The sequence below is a fragment of the Polypterus senegalus genome, chromosome 10 (genome assembly GCF_016835505.1).
Source record: "Polypterus senegalus isolate Bchr_013 chromosome 10, ASM1683550v1, whole genome shotgun sequence".
Classification (NCBI taxonomy): Eukaryota; Metazoa; Chordata; class Cladistia; order Polypteriformes; family Polypteridae; genus Polypterus; species Polypterus senegalus.
Window position 1 is genome coordinate 165,288,459 of NC_053163.1, and position 16,904 is coordinate 165,305,362.

Consider the following 16,904-nt stretch of genomic DNA (forward strand, 5'->3'; position numbering starts at 1 on the left):
GAAAGGCTTTCTTTTAATGGCGGTAGCCACGTCTTGTACAGCATCTCTACCACTGCAGGCCATGCTGGACAAGCGAGCGATCAACACAGCGAGACGGAGGACGGACTGCACAGGTAGTTAGTTGTTACTGTCCCACTCCACTCAATCTGGGGATACTGGTGGAGGAGAAAGGGGGACACGTTTAAATTGAGATACTCGGGACAGGGACCAGGCCGGCGCTACAGGCGGGTGGGGTGCTTTACTCAGGTCTACGTCATAAAAGAATCTGAAGGGGAAAAAAAAAGAGTCGCCAATGGACCTCCCAGCACAAAACACGCGTCGACAGAACCTGGGACCATCTTGAGATTACGGAAAGAAAAATGCGGTCCTATAGTTAAGTAACAGCTCCATCACATCACAGGCCAGGCCCTCAGAAGACGCTGCCTGTCAAGGCTACTCACTTACTTCTCTGGCGACTGCTGGATGAGCGGAGAGATGAGGTGGAAGCGAACGTAAGCTGCCAGGAGAAAAAAAAAAAAAAATGTTAGTGAGCAGCAAAAATGGATGGCGGGCCTCAAATCCTGCAGCCAGCCGGTCACCTGAAGTGGAGAGCCAGCAGGCCCAGCCTACCATCACACAATGGGGCACACGCACGCACCTCGTGGGATTTTGAACTTCTTGTCCTTCCTGTACCACAGGCAGCCTTTATCACTGCTGGCGATTTTCACAGGATACTCCGTGTCCGGGCAGTCGGGGGTCTTCAAGTTGAAGTCAGTGGCTGTTAGACAAACGAGGAATGAGGCAGTAAGTGAACGTGTCCATCACCCACACAAGCAGAACCCTGAAAGGTCCATCATCTCCTCCCAAGGTCTGCTCCTCATGTGGTACTTCCATCCGATCCCTTCTTTAACAGGCTGCGGCTCCACTTTCAGACGACGACACCACCACTCGCATTCCAGCGGGTCACAACTTACCAATAAATTTATTCTTTGCAGGGAGGTGCAGTTCAGGGTTCAAGTCAAAGTCACCCGCCCACCGCTCTCTCCAGGGCTCCTCAATTTCTGCAAGGCAAACAAATGTCGAATATAAACCAGTTTGGAAGGTGCCAATCGCCTTGGGGGCACTTCTGGCAGAGGAGACGGAGAGTCTAGGGACCCCAGGGGGTGTCCTTTTGAGCCCCCCTGGTGTCACTTTTAGTCTGCGACACCCAAGAGCTTTACCTTCCTCGCTATACTGAGTGCCAAACCAGCGTTCTGTCCGGTCGCAGTGCCCCTGGTGATTGGGGGACAGCAGCAGGAAGCTGGCTTTGCTGGGCACAAGGAGGTTAAGAGCTGCGGAGATCACCTGCAAGAGGAAGACGGCCACACAGTCACAATGTGTTGTCACTCGGCGACATCAGCCCTGCCGACTGTCCTGCTCACCTTCGGCCTGTACTCGAACATCAGCTGGTCTCCAGTTAGAAAGTCCGCTTTGGGGAAGAGCTGCATGTTCTCACAGAGGTTCTCTACGTAGTCAATGGGGTCTGTCTGGGGAAAAAAAAGAAAAGCAAGGAATTAGAAAGTAGGGTGGGAATTGGCAGAGAATTCCGATACCACAGTAGGTACCCTGGGTCAGGACACAAGAGTGCAATTTGTTTTGAAGCGTATTTAAAATTCAATCACCTTTTCAGTTGACTGAAATCCGACCCCTCAAGGCGAGAGTATTTTATTAGTCTCTATCAGAGAAATCCTTTACACGTCTTATGATTGTTATTTATCATTATAATCGTTGCCCACTATTTTATTTAAAACAAGGTACTCCATCACCGTAGGACACAACATACGGACGTTAGCACTGAAGGAGGTCTTTTCACAGGAGCCTCAGCTTTTGCACATGAAACCTCAACTAATAATCGAGATCTCACTGAAAAAACGGTTTGAATTTGTGCAAACGTGCATGGAGGCCTCATACGTGAATGATGTCCACAAACCTTTACGATGCTATGCTCTCAAGCGAGTAGAAATCACTTCTCAAACACCGATTAGGCTTTCCATAGTAATTAGAGGAGAACGTGCAGACCTTCCCACCACCACTTTATCTGGTCTGGACGGTGAGGAGCGCTCCTCTGACCATCAGTATGAGCCATGCAAAAAAAACAACAACAGGAGTAGTCAGGAGACAACGGAGGAGGCTAAAACACAGAGGGCCGGATGGAGTCAGTCCAAGACCTTAAGGCTTGTGCTGACCAACAACATGGTGTTCTCTGTTACCAGTTCAGTTTATCACCAAGACAGTAAAACGTGGAAAACATCCTGGACTGTAAAGCAGGTGCCTCTTCATCTAGTGACTACAACGTAGTGGGAATCGCTTCAGAAAGACCTTTGTGAGGCTGCTCCTCTACTGTACGAGTCCTCTTGGGGTAGACCACCAGGACCCACTACAGTGTGCCTATCAGACAACGGCTGGAGTGAAGGATACAGTTCTCCGTTTGCTCCACAAGGCTGGATACGGCTGACCACACTGCGAGGAGGACGCTTTCTGATTTCTCCAGGGCCTTCAACATCATCCAGGCATCCCTGTTAACGGGTAAGCCCAGGGTTCTGCAGGTGGATGGGCCGATGGTGTCCTTCAGGCAGACAGACGTAGTCCTCGAGTCTCACAAACTGCTAACGTGAACGTAAGCCAACACACGTTCAGGAACAGCCCTGTCTCTGTGTCCCTTCGCGCTCTACACCTCCAACTAGAAATATAACACGAGATCAGGTCATTTGCAGAACATCTCAGACAATTCTGCACATATTGGGTGTATCAATGAGGGGGGGATGAGACAGAGCATAGGAGTCAGGTGGAGAACCTTTGGGAACGGCCTGCAACGTACTCGTAACATCAGCAGCTGTTTTCACCATCCTAAAGGGCCTCCACATCTGGTCACTATTCAGGGAGCGGACACTGAGGTGGGGCACTGCAACAGATACGTCTGGATCGACGTCAATGAAAACCGGGACTATCCACCCGACACCGGGAGCCACGTTAGAAAGCACAGAGCAGACTCTTTCCTCCCCTAGGGGGCTGCACCCCTTTAAACGTGGCCATCCTTTACATCTCCGTGATGGCCGGTGCCATTTTCTACGCGGAGGTGTGCTCTGCCAGTGCCATCACTTCAAGAGGGGCCCACCGATTTATCAGTGATGGGACACACTCTGGATCCCCTGGAGGGCATAGCAAAGGAGAGAAGGAAGACAAACAAACAGAGTGCCATTATGAACCATGCTGCACATCCTCTCTCCAACCCACTAGTAGTATGGACAACGTTTAGCCAAGTGTGTGTTTAAGAAACACTGTGGGGGGCTCCTTCATACCTACAGCAACATGGCTGAATTGCGCCTCACTGCAGCTGAATGCTCTTTTTACCTTTAGTCCTTCTTGTGTATATTTAGAAAATAAGAAATCGGACAAAACAAGAGGAGACCATTCAGCCCATTCGTTTTACAGGTGGCTTGTTTGTCATTATTTATTTATTTATTTATTTTTATAATTTCATTTACCGAGCTTCTCTCTGTAAAAAGCCAAAACTTCCCCCAGGGACAAGGACTATCTATTCATGGCTCCCATGATGCTTTGTATTCCCTTCCCTTCTACGTTTCTGTTCACACAGTTGCACTGTAGCGCAGTTGGTGATCAACTGACCAATCAGGACCCAGGCAAACAGAGCGTCCAGAGGGGCTTGCAAGGTTAAAAAGGTACAATGGACGGGTCAAGGTGCAGGACCCTGGTAAACAGGAGAGCAGAATGAGCTCATCCTCAACACAGGCAAGACCAAAGAAAGAATAGCGGACTTCTGGAAGAATCCTCCCATCATCAAAGGGACTGAGGTGGAGAGGCCGACAGCCACCAATTCCTGGGATTGCAGGTTACATGAGACACGAGCTGGACTCTCAACACCACAGCCACAGTGGAAAAAAGCCCAGCAAAGGCTACATTTTATTAGGCTGCTCAGGAAAAGCGGCCTGAACCATCGCCCTCTCACCCAGGCCTACAGAGGACGGACAGAGAGCGTCCTCACCGCAGGTGTCATGGTCTGGTATGGGAACACCACACAGGCAGAGACAGCGGAGAGGATCATAGGGACAAAACTTTATGTGCGCACATCGCTGTCGGAAAAGAGCAGAGGGAATCATCAGGGACTCGCTCTCTGCTCAGACACACAAACCGGACGTACACCCGGAGACACAGCAGAGCGGACGGCGTCATCACGCACGCAACAAGGCGCTTCAAGAGCTTCATCTCCGCCACCGTCAGACCGATGGTAAAACAAAATTACTGAATATGTGAAACATTTTACCTGTGCAATACCTACAATCTATTGTTTTTTTGTTGTGTAGACATTACCACCTTTCTGTATAGTGCTGGTATAATCTATATTATTTATTATATTGTTTTACTGTTTTTTAATGTTTTACTATGACCCGGACAGAGCTCTGAACAAGAAATCCAATGTGCTTTGACTGTTGGTTTTATGCACAAACGGCAAATAAAAGACCCTTGACTGACCAAGTAGGTGTATGTAGCACAGGGCCCGGCTGTTATCCCCCCCACCAAAAACTGAATGACCAACTAAAGCTCTCCGAGGAGTCAAAGTTACTCTGCTGCACGTGTGTCTGAATCCACAGCCATACCCATACCTGCTCCTGATAGCGGAATTCATTGCTCTCAATCTTCTGAATTTCCTCATATATCCTATAGTGACAAAAAGAAATGAGTGAGTGAGTGATGGATGGAGGAAGGTTAAAGGGGGCCGAGGCCAACAACACACACACACACACACACGTCACGTGTCCACTTTTAGGTTTAGGTAAACGCACAACGCTTACTCCTCCACACGCCAGCCACAAAGTCAAAGTTCAACACCTTACAGCGTGGAGATGGTCAAGTGGCTTAGTGGCTGTCATACTAAGACGGCCAATCTGAAGTCACTTTGATGGTGGTGCCACATGTTGTGCCCCGATGTGATTTTCACGCACCAAACCCTGTGAAGTTGTGCTGGAACCTCATTTTGTCAACTTGTACTTGCGACCTCATTCTTTCAGTGACTATCCAGAGCTTGTGACAGACACGACTGAACACGAAGACAGAGTGAATTTCAGAGCTGAAGAGCAGGAAAACTAAAACCAACTCTCTGAGAAGATGAGATGAACTTAAATAGCATGGTGTTGCTCTTAAGCAGCTAAGACTCAGTATCTGTTCATGTTAATGCTGTTAGGTGACACATGGAGGAAGTGTGTGTGTGTGTGTGTGTGTGTGTGAGATATAAAACAGAATTACGCACCATCAGTGTTACAGAGTCATGGGTGGTAGCCGTGGTGGTGATGGTGGAGGAGGAGAATCTAGAAGTGAACGCCAGCTGAAAGTGCTGAAGGGCGGGTTAACTTACCTCTGCTGTGGGCCCAATTTCTGAAGCATCCTGAGGTACTGGAACACCAGGTCAGCCACCTGGAGAGAAACAGAAGAGCACTGTGAGCACTGGCCAAGTTACGGGTGACCACCTGAGAAGACTGGAGAAGGCAGGTGGACGGCCACGACATCAGCTGGACTTTTTAATTTTTAAATTATGTTTTACTAATTTTGTGTGCGAGTTTCAGAGTCAGACGCCACTTAAAAGAAACCAACCTTCTGTGGGCTCTTGCTTTGGTGGTCAGCCATTTCTAGACCACGGCAACGGGCGTGCTAGCAGAGGTCTGTGTGAGACGGAGAATGGCGTCTAACCTTCTCACAAGGCAAAATAAAAACCACCCTTCATACTCCATACCCACCAGCCAGCTGGTTTAGTGGCACACGGGTGCTCTTTTCATCCTCCGTCCTAATTTTCTTGACTGGGCACATTTGTTCCAATTTTCTAACTTTATGTTACGGAGTACATCTCCTTCATTTAAACCAGTGTCCACAAAGACAAAGATTTTTAAATTGCTCGGCCATCTTGGGCACACAGCTGGCCTACATGTAGCAGTGTGCACGAGAGTTGGTATTCAATCCCAAATGGGCATAAAAGGCTCGCCTGATTTGTTGCAGTACTTTAGGATCCATGATGGCTTACTCACTTACAATCCCCCCCCACTTTACAAACGTCACCCTAGAGATTACCATTGGGGGCTCTCACTGCACCCACTGCTTGATGAAGATCGATTGCCATAATGGTTTTTAATTTTACCTTAAGTGTTAGAGTTGGATGGACTTCACTTTAGGTGGTCTTTATGACTAACTGGCGACATTTGGAAAACTAAAGTCAACCAAACAGCTTTTCCTACATAAGGTCTGGAAACTGACACCATCACAATACTTTCTTTTTATGAGCCCCTAAACTGTATATGTTAGGAAAATAAATTATGGCCTTTAGCAGGCAAGTGTTGAATTGGGTTGTTCTTCCTCAACTCCATGCCTACAAATAAAAAAGTATCTAAGCAGCAGTCAAGAGTCCACCCCAGTGAAAAACAGTAAATAAAGGCCAAAGCGTCAACGGTGTCAAGGAAGGATTTCAGCGGACAGCACATGTCACAGTAGTTAATTACGTTAATATAGCGCCAAGATGAAATGTGAAAGCTTGCTTGCAGTTGGCAAGACGACGCACAAATGACTTGGACTATGAAAAACAAAATTCTCTGGTCTGATAAAACAAAGATGGAATAGTTTGGCTTCATTACTAAATGCCACATCTGGAGGACACCTGGCCCTGCTCATCACCTACACAATACCATTCCAACAGTGAGGCAGGAGGGTGGCAGCTTCAGGCACTGGGAGACTGGGCATGGTCGATGGAAAGCTCAGACTGGGCAAAAAAAAAAAAAAGAGAGTGGCCAAGAGACAACTCTGTGTATGTTCTTAAATGTCCTGGTCGGAGCCTGGACTTGAACATCTCTGGGGGGGCCTGAAAATAACAGTCAGCCCCCATCCAACCTGGCAGAGCTTGAGAGGATCTGCAGAAAAGCCAGGTGGGCAAAGCTTTATACGTACGTCAGACACAAAGACGCCAGGATGGGATCACTGCCAGAGTACCAAGTCAGGGTCTATACTTGTGTCAATTTGAGATTTCAGAAATTCCTCAAGTCCTATTTTTGCTTTCCATTCTGGAATGTCGAGTGTTACTTGATGGGGGGGGGAGGAAGAGAATTTAAAATGATTTTTAGTACAAAACAAAAATAATAATTCTAAACTATGGAGCCCTCAGAAAGGATTCAGATCCCTTCACATTTTACACAATTTGATGGAAAGAATCAGACTGGCATTACCACACCTATGTTGACCCCACAGCCCAGTGGCAAACACGAGTAACCCACTGTGCATCATACGGAGACAAGAGACAAACATTTCTACTGGTATTTAACCAGCGACAAAAGGCCTTCACAGTTTACGTCCATTTTCATCCCATAAAGCACCCTGCAGACTTGACCCATCTCCTCCAGTATCTTTATTTTTCTGCTAGTTGTGCCACACGTCTGTCTAAGACAGGTTCAAATATAACGTAACCAACGCAGACCTCAGAGTTAACGTTTGCAGTGCACATGTCTCTATTATATGCCATATGGTACGGGATTTATAAAAGCAGTTATAATGTTTGTGATGTGCCAGGGACGTAGCAGCCAGACAGACACACCTACACATCCCTTGACATTACATTACCGTGCCCACTTAAACCAATTCAGGGCCATTAGAGACGGTTACTGTAACCTGATGGCATTGGGTGCTCGTCCAAAACCGGCCCAGGATGGTAGAGACCAACACTCCATTATCATGCACACTTCCAGACTCCGTGCCAATTTAAAAAGTCACCTGATGATATTCTGGGATGCTGGAGGAAACCAAATGAGGACACAGGAAGGACAAATTCCACATCAACACACGGGAACAAAATTTGAAATCTAGAAGCAAAAGTGTCGAGCACTGCACTGGCATGATGCCCTCATTATTTCTATTTCTTACATAACAAACTAAAAAAGTGCCAACTGCTCCAGCCACTGAACTTGCCGCCACAGTTGTACTCACATGGTAGAAGTTCTGGTATCCCTCATTGGTCAATGTAACGGAAATGTCAAAAACAGAATAGGTGTCATTCTGATCAAAGCCCGTTTCACTGTTCCCTCCATAAAGTGCGACAGCCCAGCATCTTAAAAAAGCAACAACAGAGTGCTAAAGTTGATATGTGCCCATGGCCAGCAGCCCAGTAGATGAAGTCGCATTAAAGGGCTTTTACCCAACCTGCATGGCAGAACTTACTTTTTCCGCAGCACAGACAGGATGCTTCCAGTGCCCTCATGGCCGATCAACCAGGAGATGTAGTGCAGAGGCTTTACCCTGAAATATGGGGAGAGTGTTAAAAAGCAGTGACATCTTCTAGAATGGTGGCCACTGAATACCAGGGAGTAACTGCCCACTACCACACTGACATTTTCTCTCTTTCTGCTTTAACAACACTAAACACCTTTCTTTCACTTTTGTGCTATTATTCTATCACGCAGCAGCAGCAGCAGCAGACACACGTGACAATGAAGTGATGTAAAGTCCATCACGAATGCCCGCCATCTAGGGGTGCTTCACCTGGGTAGTATAGTACTGCTGACAGAGACATTAAACTGTTTAGCGGACAGATCTCAGCCTCAGTCGGACAGGCTCGCCAAGCTGAACTGGAGTGCAGTGTATTCCGAGAAAGCTGGATCATGAAGCAGCTTTTGGAGTATTTTGCAGACTTAAGATTGTGCAGCTTTTGAGTCCAATGGGAAAATAACCAACGAGTTTGGGACGATTCTTGAAACACCGAGTTTTGTAAAATTGTAAAAAAAATGAAACACACTATGAGCTAATGAAGATGAAAACAAGTCAGCCATGTGTGAATGCAACAAGGGAGGGAGGGGGGCAGCTGCCTTTTATTAGACATTAAAAAAAAAAAATTCAGCCAAATTGCTGCCTGCACTTCAGAGATTGTTGTCAGCTGACGAACACCCACAAGGAGCCCCCTTCTCTCTGCAGCTGCACTTTCATGGAGCTCCTGGACACTTTTACAAAGACCTCTGTCCCCATTTTGATTATCTATATATCTATATCTATATCCATCCATCCATTTTCTAACCCGCTGAATCCAAACACAGGGTCACGGGGGTCTGCTGGAGCCAATCCCAGCCAACACAGGGCACAAGGCAGGAACCAATCCTGGGCAGGGTGCCAACCCACCGCAGGACACACACAAACACACCAAGCACACACCAAGCACACACTAGGGCCAATTCAGAATCACCAATCCACCTAACCTGCATGTCTTTGGATTGTGGGAGGAAACCGGAGCGCCCAGAGGAAACCCACGCAGACACGGGAGAACATGCAAACTCCACGCAGGGAGGACCCGGGAAGCGAACCCGGGTCTCCTAACTGCGAGGCAGCAGCGCTACCACTGCGCCACCGTGCCGCCCTATATCTCTATCTATCTATCTATATATATAATTCACTAAGGCAAGACAACCATGGAAAGCTCACCGGAAGGGGTGTGGATTCACTGAGATGCCGACAAGACAGACACCTATGGCGCACGCAGGGAGGAGCCACGGCCACCAACTCCTGGCACCTCCGAGCCACGCTGACTGTTCATAGAGGCGTTTCTCGCGGAGGTGAGTCGCCATATGCAGCGTGTTAAACTGTTTGTGAGGGGTATGCCATGGGATCCTTAAAACAATCCTTTACAATTGAGGTTAAAACACAATGAAGTAGGCAGTCTTTAAAAAAATGAGTTTTCGGTTACGACGCGCGACCGCGTGCAGCATAGCCAACTGTTTTACACGCTACATACAGCAATTCGCATCCGCGACAAACATGCGTCTTCTTCACTCACGGACAATTCTATGTTGCTCTCTCCAGAGTTCCATCTTTTCATTCATTTACTGTTGTATTCTCACACCAACCCGTTTTAGACAACCATGTCTCTCCAGAAGTGTTTAGCATTCAATTAATAATTATGTAAGAGATTGAGTGTGTGTCTACCCGGCGCAGAGAGGTGTGGGTAAGCCGTTGAACCCCATTCGGGCTGCAAACCATGGAATTCCCACTAAGTGCGACTCATACGCTCCCACTGGTTTCGTCCCTACCCTTTGTGCACACTTCGCTACTATCGTGGTCAGGTGTCTTGGTGGATTATATATAGAAAAGCAGCCAAAACCGCACAGAGCAATGAAATGTCTACGTGAGTCACAGATGCATCTGGACTGTGTAAAGACGACAGCGACTCCAGTGACGAGTTGGAGGTGGGCACATGAGCGGGCAGTGCATACTGAACAAGAAATCAGCAGACTAGCATGACGGAGGGAACGGAGTGGACGTCCTTCTCCTCTCCTGCCGTTCCACACGCCGCACCTGAGCGCAGTGCACTCGCATCCCTCCGTCTGGCAGGAGAAGGCGCGATGAGGGTCCGCCAGTTTTCAGTCATGGACGATTGTGTGTTGGTTCGTTCCGTGCATTGTTACAATGTTGCTTTTCTGGCTGATTTATTACATTACCGATTTTTCAAATGTTAATTTTCTCCCTGTACTTAAAAATCATTAAAAATCGGCCTAATTATGTGGCGTATGGTTGGCTAGTAGATATACACTCACCTAAAGGATTATTAGGACCACCATACTAATACGGTGTTTGACCCCCTTTCGCCTTCAGAACTGCCTTCATTCTACGTGGCATTGATTCAACAAGGTGCTGAAAGCATTCTTTAGAAATGTTGGCACATATTGATAGGATAGCATCTTGCAGTTGATGGAGATTTGTGGGATGCACATCCAGGGCACGAAGCTCCCGTTCCACCACATCCCAAAGATGCTCTACTGGGTTGAGATGTGGTGACTGTGGGGGCCATTTTAGTACAGTGAACTCATTGTCATGTTCAAGAAACCAATTTGAAATGATTCGAGCTTTGTGACATGGTGCATTATCCTGCTGGAAGTAGCCATCAGAGGATGGGTACATGGTGGTCATGAAGGGATAGACATGGTCAGAAACAATGCTCAGGTAGCCGATGCCCAGTTGGCACTAAGGGGCCTAAAGTGTGCCAAGAAAACATCCCCCACACCATTACAGCACCACCACCAGCCTGCACAGTGGTAACAAGGCATGATGGGTCCATGTTCTCATTCTGTTTACTCCACCATTTGAATGTCTCAACAGAAATCGAGACTCATCAGACCAGGCAACATTTTTCCAGTCTTCAACTGTCCAATTTTGGTGAGCTCATGCAAATTGTAGCCTCTTTTTCCTATTTGTAGTGGAGATGAGTTGTACCCGGTGGGGTCTTCTGCTGTTGTAGCCCATCCGCCTCAAGGTTGTGCGTGTTGTGGCTTCACAAATGCTTTGCTGCATACCTCGGTTGTAATGAGTGGTTATTTCAGTCAAAGTTGCTCTTCTATCAGCTTGAATCAGTCGGCCCATTCATTCTCCTCTGACCTCTAGCATCAACGAGGCATTTTCGCCCACAGGACAGCCGCATGCTGGATGTTTTTCCCTTTTCACACCATTCTTTGTAAACCCTAGAAATGGTTGTGCGTGAAAATCCCAGTAACTGAGCAGATTGTGAAATACTCAGACCGGCCCGTCTGGCACCAACAACCATGCCACGCTCCAAATTGCTTAAATCACCTTTCTTTGCCATTCTGACATTCAGTTTGGAGTTCAGGAGATTGTCTTGACCAGGACCACAGCCCTAAATGCATTGAAGCCATGTGATTGGTTGATTAGATAATTGCATTCATGAGAAACTGAATCCTTTAGGTGAGTGTATAATTTGTAACTAAGAAACTGGACCATCCGGTAAAAAATGTCACCTGCAGCTTGCTGTGACTGATGGGACTATAGTGAAGACTGCCAGGAAATACTCCTCAGACATTTTTAATGTTACATCTCACCTGAAGATGAAGAAGAAGAAGAAGGGCCGGGCCGGGCCAGCACCCCGAGTTGCCTCAAAAGCTTGCACATTGTAATCTTTTTAGTTAGCCAACAAAAGGTATCATTTTGCTAGACTTCTTACTACTGTTTTACCTATAAGGGAACTGTAGATTTAAAATTTGAAAATTTATAGAGTGTTAAACACCATCAATCACCAAGCCACATCAAAAGTGAATGTGCAGAGGGTACACAATTTACTTTCTCAATTAAAGGTAGGTCTTTGTGTGCTGCCCATGCACAGTAAATATGCAGAATCTTGTAAAACATTTGCACACAATAGCGTAACTTATGCATACCAAGTTCCAGTCCGCACCTACAAACGCACAACACCCACCTGTAATGTTGCTGCTGTGGGGGTAGAGCCCAGGAGATGGTGAGCGAGTGAATCTTCCGAACAGGCACAACTGCAAGACAAGCCATGGAGTCATTTAAAAGCGATAAATACCATAACCTAAAAACCGGATATATAAATAAAACACCAAAAATGAAGTTAACTACCTCTGTAGAGCTTGTTAAATAGTGGGGTGTCAAAAGGATCCAACAGATGAGAAAAGTCTGGTTTGGGTAACCCACTGTATACGGAAGAAAGTGGAAACATAAAAAGGTGAAGGTACAGTAAATGGTGGGGATACACACAGCACAACAACTGCAGCCGAGTTTAGAGTGAAGTAAGAGACACAACTTTGAAATCCCTCTTGGCAGAGTCATCATGGCGCCCCTTGTAGGGAAAACAAAAAAAAAAAAAGGGGTGGGAGGTGGTCGGGGGGAGTTGTGTGTGATCTGCACCCAAACCACAAATTCAGATAAATATGGCAGATCTCCCAAATCCCACACTGAGCCAGTTGGTGTACATCAAATTAGAAAGTGGACACAAAAAGGGCGATGACCGCAATTCAAGGACTCTTAACAACTACAAAGCCGTTTCCCCAGAAAATGCTGAATTTTAAGGTGCATCAATTAGGGCTTTCAGTGAAGCTTTACAATAAATTACTACAGGAAACACCTGCACAGGCCTCGGGCCATCTGCATGATGAGAATAGGAGGAGGCCTGTAAAGCGATATGAAAAGTTGGGAGCAGGTAAGACTTCCAATGAGACAATGCTGGCCTCATTCCTAAATGGGGCTCGGGTAGTCGGAAAAGGTAATAGAACTGCCATCAAATGAAGAGTGAGCAAAGTTGCCGTCTCTGCTTTCTCTGGACTGGGCTGATGGCCCCTCGTCCAGTTGTCCTAGGTGGAGGTCTGGAAAGGCTGCCCTTGACGCCGGTGTAGGTCTTATGATCCTCCCTCCAAACCCCAAATACAGTTAAACAAGCACAATGCATCTCACTTGTTGGGTATCTTGCTGAAGATCTCTCTGACCCAGAGCTCTAGGGTATCCAGGTTTTCTGCAAAGTAAAGCAAGTGAGCAAATTAAAATTTTAAAGTGTAGCACCTCTAAGGTCACCATAAATCACATTAAAAACCCAATGAGAAAAAAATAGTTGTCTGCATTTGCCACACAGGCAGGCTACAGGGGGTAAGCAATGCTGCCAATACAGAGAATTCCAAAAATATTCTCCCACTCCGAGACGTCTGTACTGGTCTTGTGCTGAACCCAGAAGGCCTAGACTTGGTTCTCTTTACTTTCGTATGTAATGTGAAACATTTTCAGCCTCATTAAGTGTTAGCTGTCTATTTGCTTTTTCCCCCTGGCCTCATTTGATGAGATTTCATACAATTTTTTTTTTCACAATGTAATTTTTGAGCTCCTGTAAAATTTGAATATCCCTTTGGGGATAAATAGAGTATAATCCATCTAACACTGCAATCATTTGTCAATCAATCATCAGGACTAAAAGCAACTTTTCTACAGTAATTAAAAAGTTATTAAATGTAGTGTATAATCAAAAAACAGGCTGTGGTGTCATAACAGTTATGACGACAATAGTCAGTCAGTTATTTTTCCAACCTGCTATATCCTAACACAGGCTCACAGGGGTCTGCTGGAGCCAAACCCAGGCAGGGTGCCAGCCCACCGCAGGGCACACACACACACACTAGGGACAATTTAGGACCGCCAATGCACCTAACCTGCATGTCTTTGGACTGTGGGTGTACTTTAGGGCTGTGCGATTTGACCAAAATCTTATATCCCGATATTTCATTTCATATCCCGATATAGCACATTTTCTTTGTATTCAGTGAATAGTTTATATAATCACCACTCCTTTTTTTTTTCATTTAAATTAAAAAAAATCAAAAATGAGAAGTACTCAACTTTGACTTAGAATGTAAACATAAAATGTTAATGTATCAAATATAAAACACTTTTCAAAAACAAATTACTAAAGGCCCAATATAAAATACTGCTATATAAAATGCCTGACATAAACAAAATGTGAACTGTAGCAGCAATAACTCTCACAACATATATTAAATATAAAAGGATCAAAGCACTAACAACTAAACTATATAAGGCCAATAAACCCTTTAAACAAAATAAATACACGTCTAACATTAACTGTCAAAATCAAATGTAAACATTGTACTTCAAACTGTAGCAGCAATAAGGCTTACGACAAAAATATATTAAATATAGAATATTAAATATAATATTGTTTAGGCTACATTCTAGTAAAATGTTAATTTGCACATCGTAGTGTGGCAAATCTCTGTTAATGAGTGCGTGGGACTGGATGGCGCTAACGTGTTGATGCCGTCCAGCCCCAAGCACGGGGCGATCCGCGGTAACTCGTTAACGGAGATTTGCCGTGTTAATGCAGTTGTGGCGTAAACGTCATTTTAACAAGATTAACGCTGACAGCAAACACTGCAGGGAAAACTATGCCTTAAGCAAATTGTTTTGGTAGCAATTAATCTTCCAAGCTTTTAACATGCTCGTTTAAATAGTACCTTTACAACTGTAACATCCTACGTGGCCTGCCTCTCAGTTGTAAACTCTCTGCATGCTCGCTCACGTGCTTTTTGCGGAGGTGGTAGAAGAGGTTTGTCGTGTTGGAGTCTGTGGTAGCGATCGGTTTGCAGCATAATTTGCACAGTACCGTTTTCTGGTCCGTGTCAGACTCTTCAAATCCAAACCATCTCCATACTACAGAGGTAGCCCCTCGTTTAGGAACAAGGTCCTTCTGTGTGGAGCTACCTGGTGTTGCCTCGTCTTCATCAGCCATGCTAGTGTGTCTGCATCCACGTGGTGGCCATCAAAACAATGAAAAAAATATTGCCGTAAACAGTTTATTTTGCGACACCTCGAAACAAACGATAGCGTAATGTGCAGCGAGAGACGCTTTCATATTGTCATCCGATATATATCGTTATATCGAACAGCCCTAGTGGAGACCAACACAGACACGGGGAGAACACACAAACTCCACGCAGGGAGGACCTGGGAAGCGAACCTGCAGGTCTCCTAACTGCGAGGCAGCTGCGCTCCCACTGCGCCACCATGCCACGCATGACAATAGAAACAAGAGCAGATATTATGGTAGGAAATGAACCCTGAATTAATGAATTGCCTAAAGCAATTAGGGGGCTGGGGAAAAAAAGGCAGTAGGCCTATAAACCGCAAACAGGGCCACTAATTCTCTAACCACCAAGTGGCTTTTGTTGGCTTCGATTTTTAAAAACAGCACAGTGAATCCTGAAGGGCCAAGCAGTAATACGTGGGGCGGTTTGAAATGGTGTGTGAATGTAAAGGCCGCTAACCTTTGGACTGCACTGCCAGCGTCATGTAATGAGCGGAGTAGTGTCTCTTCCAAAAATCCCGCAGGCAACTGTAAGTATCAATGTTCTTCTCTCGAGGCTGCAGTTTCAGAGTGTCAGCATTACCTGTGTGCACAAAATGTAAAAAAAAATAAAATAAATAAAATTGAGTAGGCTGCTGTTAAATTATGCCCAGTAAACATTTTCCCTCTCGGTCCCTTAAAATAAAGCTTCACTGCCATCTTCCTTTTCTTTGCATTTATTCTATACAATCATTACTTAAAAAAGTGTGTGGCAATAATAATTCTTCTGAAACAAACAATGGCACTTACCCCAGTAAAACTTTCCCATTGGGTGCCCAGCTTTGGCAAGGCTTCCGAAAAGCATCTCCTTCCTGTGAGAATCAGATGGTCGCGCAAGTTGGTACTCTGCAGAAAGGGAAGATGTTTAAATTTCAATGAGACACCCGACCACAGCTTCTGGGTACAAAAACAGACGTGGAATAAACAAGGAAAAGCAGAGCGCATTGTGAATCACAACTTCATTTTCAAAGAGCCAAACTTTCAACAATGAGGTAGCAAATTATTGATTTTATACCAATAAAGTTTGCTACATCTAGAAAAGACTGAACTGTAGACTTTCAAAGCAAAAGACTTGTAAGGTTTACACCAAACCGTCAGCTAGTGTAGAGAGATGTTAACACAGCCATCTGCTACACTGCTTTGCACAATTGTCATGGGAAACAATGCTAACCTATTGGTCAGGTCTTCCTTAAGATACAATTTTACTGCCATGATGGTACTGCCAGCCATGCTCAACTGTGTCTGCTTTGCATTTGGTGAGGACATTTAGCCACTTCCGTTTGTTCACTAATTATCTGCCCTGGCGTGAACAGGCACATGTGTTCAGTAGCAGGCTTCTTTCCGGACGAATGGGATGGAAACGCTCAGCTGTTTCAGGGTTTACAGTTTCTACCCTCCTGAATTTCCAAACTTCATTACTAGGATAGCAAGGCCACTGTGAGCCGAGTGTGCTGTTGACAACGTGCAATGATTGTAAAGTTTCCATCAGTTCATGGATTAAGAGCAATGTGAAATGCAAAGAGGAGGTGCACAGTTCATGAGCATAGACCGAACATAAATTCAGTGAGTGTTAGACATTTTCTTCAAGTGCATCATGTCTGTATTCTGTAATGGCCACTTCTCAGTGCCTACTACCTAAAAGTCAAGCTGTGAGGCGTCTTCTTTTTCAATTTAAATAACTGTAGGTCAATGAAATTCATGA

General features: G+C 45.6%; 2 protein-coding genes across 2 annotated transcripts in view; one reads left to right on the forward strand and one right to left on the reverse strand.

Annotated features, from left to right (window-relative positions):
- The window catches only part of LOC120538295 (oxysterol-binding protein-related protein 9-like), a 75,363-nt gene extending 75,242 nt beyond the window's left edge, over positions 1 to 121 (forward strand). The window contains exon 10 of the mRNA XM_039767758.1: positions 59 to 121. Coding sequence (XP_039623692.1) covers positions 59 to 121 — 63 coding nt within the window. The remainder of the gene's footprint in view (positions 1 to 58) is intronic.
- Positions 122 to 379: 258 nt separating this feature from the next.
- nrd1a (nardilysin a (N-arginine dibasic convertase)) overlaps positions 380 to 16,904 on the reverse strand; it is a 34,026-nt gene continuing 17,501 nt past the window's right edge. Inside the window, exons 6-19 of the mRNA XM_039767276.1 lie at positions 15,953 to 16,048; positions 15,624 to 15,746; positions 13,249 to 13,306; positions 12,418 to 12,491; positions 12,254 to 12,323; positions 8,224 to 8,301; positions 7,993 to 8,113; positions 5,390 to 5,448; positions 4,641 to 4,695; positions 1,401 to 1,505; positions 1,200 to 1,323; positions 954 to 1,040; positions 638 to 757; positions 380 to 496 (exon numbers count right to left, since the gene is read on the reverse strand). Coding sequence (XP_039623210.1) covers positions 441 to 496; positions 638 to 757; positions 954 to 1,040; positions 1,200 to 1,323; positions 1,401 to 1,505; positions 4,641 to 4,695; positions 5,390 to 5,448; positions 7,993 to 8,113; positions 8,224 to 8,301; positions 12,254 to 12,323; positions 12,418 to 12,491; positions 13,249 to 13,306; positions 15,624 to 15,746; positions 15,953 to 16,048 — 1,226 coding nt within the window. The 3' untranslated portion in view covers positions 380 to 440. The remainder of the gene's footprint in view (positions 497 to 637; positions 758 to 953; positions 1,041 to 1,199; positions 1,324 to 1,400; positions 1,506 to 4,640; positions 4,696 to 5,389; positions 5,449 to 7,992; positions 8,114 to 8,223; positions 8,302 to 12,253; positions 12,324 to 12,417; positions 12,492 to 13,248; positions 13,307 to 15,623; positions 15,747 to 15,952; positions 16,049 to 16,904) is intronic.